The sequence below is a fragment of the Mus pahari genome, chromosome 7, assembly GCF_900095145.1.
Source record: "Mus pahari chromosome 7, PAHARI_EIJ_v1.1, whole genome shotgun sequence".
NCBI classification, from domain to species: Eukaryota; Metazoa; Chordata; class Mammalia; order Rodentia; family Muridae; genus Mus; species Mus pahari.
The window spans coordinates 72113423-72119689 of record NC_034596.1 but is presented as its reverse complement, the minus strand read 5'-3'; the positions used below and the strand labels follow the sequence as shown (position 1 = coordinate 72119689).

Genomic DNA, 6267 nt, shown 5'->3' with positions numbered 1-6267 from the left:
GAAGCGGGAAGTCAAGGTTGGGGATGTGGGCTGGGTGGGGGAGCTCATTCCAACTCCGCCTCTCAGATCGTCGGCAGAAAGATGCAGACATATCCCTTCCCAACCCTGCCCGGGTCCGGGCACCCCAAGGCTTGAGAGCAGAGCTGGGACCCCGCCCCGGGCGGCCGCGGGGACCCCGACGCTCCCCTCCCCCGCTCCCGCTGCAGCGGCGGTGCAGGGGACGGGCGGAGGGCCGGGCAGGGGCGGCAGCCGCAGCTGTCCCCTCCCACCTCCCGCCAGCGCGAGCTTCCCCGCGACGCGCTCCCGCCGCAGCCGCGCTTCCCCGCGCCAGCGAGTGAGCGAGCGAGCGGGCGAGGCCAGCGCGGGGGCCGGGCCGCTTCCTTTTCGCCACCGCGGCGTCCTGGGGCTGGCTCGGGCCGCGATGGCAGAGGCTGAGCGGGGCTGAGCCCGCAGCCGCCCGCAGCCCTCGGGGCCCCTTGAGTCCCTGCCATGGCGAAACAGTACGATGTGCTGTTCCGGCTACTGTTGATCGGGGACTCCGGGGTGGGCAAGACATGCCTGCTGTGCCGCTTCACCGACAACGAGTTCCACTCCTCGCATATCTCCACCATCGGTAAGGGGCGGTGGCCCGGGGGTGCCCTATTCTCCCCTCCCGGTGGTTGCTTCTGCATCCCCAGCCCGGAAGGAATTGTGCGCCCCTTAAGGTTGAGGCGGTGGCGCGGGAGGCCAGGGATAGGGAGTACATAAACCTAGGGGCGAGAGGTCCCCCGGCTGGGGCCCTGAACCTGGGTTCCTACAGGTGAGGGGTATATACTGCCTACAGTCATGGTCTAGAGATGGGAGTTCTGCCTTCTGTCAGGGGAGCCTTCCGATCCAAGATGAGAAAACAGGCGGGTGTAGGCCAGAGTGCCCTAAGACAGGGCAGTGAGATTCACAGCCAGTGAAGTGATATACCCACAGCTCCAGATGAGGGGAGGAGATCGGAATCAAAGTGAGGACCAGTCAGTAAGTCACTGAGGTACCCTTAGTTTTAGGGTGAGTCGGTGTGGCGCCAGGATAGGAGTGGACAGAGGCAGACACTGGTCAAAGAAACCGAGTTTCCAACATAGCAGTGAAGGGAAAGCCACAAGGTGGGACGCCTGGAGGACAGGGGTACCATAGTGCAAGGAGGACAGGGGTGGGCAGAGACTGTTTGAAGGACGGTGGGGAGATCCGAAATGTCCATGCAGAGCAGAGGGTCAGCAAGTAGGCAGGCCCTACATTAGACCAGGATCAAGGCCTGGTTGGTACCCTGGCAAGGCCATTGAGGGCCACTCTGAGAGTGACTCAGTGGTCTCTCCTTCATGGGTAAGGGAAGGTCCTCTCTTCCAGGAAGTCTGACTTGACGGGATTCCACCCATATCTGACACTGGGGTACCAGACTTGGTCAGCTGTGGAGGATCCTTCTGGTGGCTCCCGACAGAAGCAGCCTGCTGACAACCTGGTCACCCTATAGGAACCCTCTCCTAGAAGGCCCTGCCGTCTTTGAGGAGGGCTCCTCTTAAGGCTTTCTTCTTCTCCCTTCACACTCCTCCCCCAACACACACTCCTTGCCAAGAGAGAAGGTGAGGAGAGTTACAGTCTGGAGAAACAGAGCCTTGTAGTCGAGGCAGGCAGGCATGGTCAGGCAAACCTGGCGATCTGCCTTTGGGACGGCATGGCCTCGACTATGACGTAAACTTCTGAGCTTTAGTGTCTCCGTCTGTTGAGTGGATCTAATCGTGAGACCTGCCTGAGGTACCGATTAAATGAATGAGTGCCCGTACAGTACTTGGCATGTATGTGACGCTGACTGAGTGCTGGCGGTCCCTCTCATTGCACTCGGTAGGTCTCCTTGTGTGCATTGCTCTCCTCCAGTCAGAGCCAGAACACAACTTGTCCATATTTCGCTAAGGCCAGCTCCTAAGAGATCCAGGAGCTAGGGTCGGGCCACTGTTTGAATGAGAACCATTGTAGAGGGATTAAAGGGGGCAGACACTGAGCCTTGCCTGAGAGAGGGCCCGCCTGCCTCTCTAGAGCCCTTGGAGAGGAGACAGGTGTTTGGGGAAGTCATGGGAGTGAGCAGGGAGGGGCTGAGGAGCCATATGGGATATGAGAGAGTTTGCAGGCTTGGGGACAAAGGGCAACAGGTTACTACTACGGAAATTTGTCCTGATTACTCTTGACAAGGGTCTGAGGCCAGCAGCTGTTGAGCTATCTGCCGTGAGTCAAGGGGTATGGGGACGGGGAGATAGTATGTGCCTGGATTTTGCACCCTAGAACGGTACCCTAGAGTTTTGAGTTTGCACCCTAGAGTCATGGGTCACCTAGGAGTGACCCGGACTTCTCCCTTTGAGGGTTTTACTGGTTCCCTTCACTTCGGAAGATCTCAGGACTCCCACCTACCGTGTGAGGAGTCAGCCTCCCCAGGAGACGTATGCCTTCCCCCTCTTCCGTAGAAAGAATGAGAGAAGGAACACCTGTTTCTGAAATACCAAATGATCCTGCAGAAGCCGTACTTTCCTTGAAAGAGAACTATCCCTCACTCCACGCTTCCAGCCACGAACCCTCTTTATCTTCCTGCCATCTTCTTCCAGCTGGTAGAATGCTAGACAGAGCACAGGGACTTCCCTGGAAACCCTCTGGAGCGCACTGTGTCAGGGGCAGTGGTGAGGAGTTGCGTGGTCTGCTTCTATATACCCCCCATCTCAGCTTTGGCATATGAGGCTAAAAACCTAGTCCTGAAGTTTGTTCTTGCCATCAGAAGGTGGCCACGCACACCCCTTTCCAACCGCTGATTCCCCAGGGTTACAAAGTCCACGGAAGACAAAAAAAAAAAAAAAGTAATTCTTCGCTCCAGCCCTTCAAATCTGCCCCCACCTGGGTTTCTTAAGTGTTTCTTATTTACACCTTACGGAGGCCCTGAGGTTCTCCCCATCTTGGCCATGTTTTCCAGTTTTTCTACAATAGAAGGGAAGAAGCTGGATGGTCCAGAGAGGCTTTTCTCTTTCTGTGATTTGGAAAGTTTCCCAAGGAAGGGGCAGCCAGGAGACAAATCAAAAAGCCAGGGAAGCAGGGGCTGATTCATAATTTATCCATTAAGAAGATGTGTGTGCTTGGGAGAGTCCATGTCCTCTAGACATCTTTCCTCATTTGTTTTGCTTTCTTATGAATGGAGAAAACGAGGCCATTTGCTAATTACTGCCAAGGCAGGAGTTCAGAGTCTGGGCTCATACTGATGTCGCCTTTGGCTGCTTCTTTTATAATTGGCTGGCTATTCTATGTAAGAGCCCAAACATTCAATGAAAGAGCCAGCCAGGGAGACTGAGGCACTCATGTCCTCACCACCTGTCAACCCTGAAGCTGGCACCACTGGTACAAACTCTGCTCTCCATGCAGCTGAGCTGCCAGGTGAGGGCTGGTGGGGGAGTGGATCGGCCAGAGCCTTAATGTTCCTGTAGTTTCCTGATAAGACTAGCTTATCTGCTAATGTAATGGAGTATTCCCAAGAAGGACCATGCTAGGCATTCTAGTGACATTAAATGCACCCTTTCCTGCCCACAGAAGTCTCTCATCTCATTGAAGTAAGACACGGGCAATAAAGAGTTATTGCTAGAATGAGATAATGTGTCTGCAAGTGCTTGGTAAAGCACCCTTTAGATAGAAAGGATTGACTATAGCCTCACCACTGTTCCCAGTAAAGTTCTCATAGTCCTATCTGTGCCCAAGGCAGCCAATGAGAGGTGATGTTGCTAAAGGGGAAAGGGAGAGCGGTCCCTGTGGATTCCAGCAGACAGGGGAGGCTGAAGCTGGGCGCTGCCGTGTGGGTTGCCCGTGGGTGGGTTCCCGCAGTGGAAGGGAGCAGATGGAACAAGGAGGGCACAGAGAACAGAGGTGAGAAGTGAGTGGGAGCCCACAGGACGCTGGGCAGTCTGGTTGCAGCAGAAGGAAGATTTTAGGACAGAGAACATTCCTCAGTTTGGCACTGTCTCCTAAACTGTAAGTAATTTGAGGGTGAGGCTTAGTCATGTGCCTTTTAGTTTTTATGGGTGGTAGTGCAAGCCAGGTTTCATCTTACCTCTTGGGAGATAGTAAATGTAAGGCCCAGGTAGCAAAGACCATCATGGCCCTGGCTGTGGCTTGAGCCCAGCAATAGGAGAAAGGCACTGTTTTTAAAAAGTGAGGTACAGAAGATGTTAGCCAGAGAAGGAGGTGAAGACTTTGAAGGCCCATCCAGGGTGTGCTACTATTCGAGTTAGGAGGAACCCCACTCAGCTCCTTTCCATTCCTCTGGGACCGAGCAGCTGCCTGCACTGTCACCTTGGTGATTTGGCTTCTGGTCTTGACATGGGAAGTGACTCAAACCATCAGGCCCCGCACTTCTGAAAAAGTAAAGAGTGTCATGTGACCAGTGCTGTCTGGACAGGCAGGCAGGAGACTTCAGTGGATATTCATGATCAGGCATCTTCCTTATGGTGGCCAGTCTCGGGTGTAATGCTAGCTTGAGGGCGTTTCCCAGGGGTTGCCCGCCCATCCTTGGTCCTCCATAAGTAGGCTCACCGGCCTTCTGTTTGACAAGCCTCCCTCAGGCTGCTTTTCTTCAGAGTGAGGAGGGGCTGTGTGGCCTCTTTCTGGCTAGACTGGTCTGGCTGCTGCAGTGTAGGCTGTGCCTGTTTTCTCTTGCCTTCAGAAGTTCAACTGGAACTGGATCTGGCAGCCTAAAGCAGGCCTTTGTGGTGACTTGGGGCGGGGAGAGGGGAGTCAGAGAGAAGGAAGAGCCAGGAGAGCCTCCACCTAAGTAGTCCGGCAGACACTGGGCAAACGTTTGGGTACTGTGACCCCAGGGTTCATGTCCACAGGGGTTTTGCAGGTTTCTAGACCAAGGAGCTGGATACAAATTCAATACGAGACACAGTTAGGCTTAGGGCCCAGTCTCTACGCCGCATGGCTTCATCAGACTTTCGCAGATCTAAGCCAGCCTGAGACCCATCTCCCCCTACTCTGTTCCTCCAGGCGTCGCAGAAAGGAAAGGAAGATAAAAAGCCCTGGGCAGAATGGAAGAAGCCCAGACAATGACCTGCACATTCCATCCCTGAATCCTTCAAACATCCATTTGATCTCTGTGCTTAGTTCTCCAGTTCCAAATAAAAGACAGCGACAGAGCCTTTCTTAATGGTTGCTAGGAAGATTATTGAGGTTAATAGATCCGATGCACTTGGGAGAGTCCTCCATAAAACTGTAGCTGCTGTCGCTCTTACTATTCTTAGCTCATAAGAATGCTATGGTGATGAGTAAATGGCCAGTGATGTGCTATGATGTCATCCTGCCCATCACTTGAAAACTCATCATGCGGATGCTGTTTTGTGTGGGGGATGTACGTACTGGTACCCATGCAGGCCAAAGGTCAACCTTGGATGTCAATCCTCAGAGCTGCCCACTTTGCACCTTGGTTTTTGAGACAACACTCTCTCACTGAGGCCTGGGGCTCACCGATTCAGCTAGGCTTGCTAGTCAGGGAACTCAGGAAGGGAGCTGTCTGGCTCTGCCCCCACCCCCACCCCCACCCCACCGCCTGTCAGGTCTGGGATTCCTGCCTCACTGGCCTTTTGCCTGGATGCTGGAGATTCAGGTCTGCATGCATGTGTGGCATTTGCTTTACCAACTAAGCTATCTCCCTGGCCCCATCTGGGCACCGTTTATTGAACAACACGAGGCCAGTGTGTGTCACGCATTTAGCTAGGGCCAGGGATCCAGTGCTAAATGAATGGGGAGAAATCAGGAAGCTGTCTGACGTGCCATGGATGTGGGACCAGTTTGGGGAGGTTTTGTTTTGTTTTGTTTTGTTTTGTTTTGTTTTGTTTTAACCTCTGTTCCACATCTCCCAGCTCTGGTGCTAACAGTGTCTTTGAAGGACAAATGTTAGTTAGGAGGTATAACAGAGTTGGGTAGCCCAGGAGGGTAAAGGTGACTGGGGCCCCTCCCAGTTGTCACTCTCTCTCAGCCATCTATTTCTCCATGTTGTTCCTTCCTCCTTTTGATGGAGGCACAGATCCAGCCTCCCACCCTTTCTCCAATGATGCCGTCCCTGGAAGGGAACAGCTGAAACCTGCAAGTCTTGCTCATCTGCACATCCATCTGCACCACACTTACAGATCTGCTGGCTTTGAGCACCCCAGTTTCTCTCCTGCCTCCCTGCACTCACTGGTCCTCTCTCTTCCTCTTCCTCCTCTTCCTCCTCTTCCTCCTCCT

At 53.9% G+C, this 6267-nt stretch overlaps 1 protein-coding gene across 2 annotated transcripts in view; it reads left to right on the top strand.

Annotated features, from left to right (window-relative positions):
* Positions 1–318: 318 nt before the first annotated feature.
* Positions 319–6267, top strand: part of Rab15 (RAB15, member RAS oncogene family) — a 23315-nt gene continuing 17366 nt past the window's right edge. Inside the window, exon 1 of one of the 2 annotated variants that reach the window (XM_021201831.2) lies at positions 319–613. In XM_021201831.2, coding sequence (XP_021057490.1) covers positions 490–613 — 124 coding nt within the window. In that variant the 5' untranslated portion in view covers positions 319–489. Of the gene's footprint in view, positions 614–1444; positions 1605–6267 lie in introns of those variants that run through there. The other variant, XM_029540734.1, reaches the window with a different exon arrangement.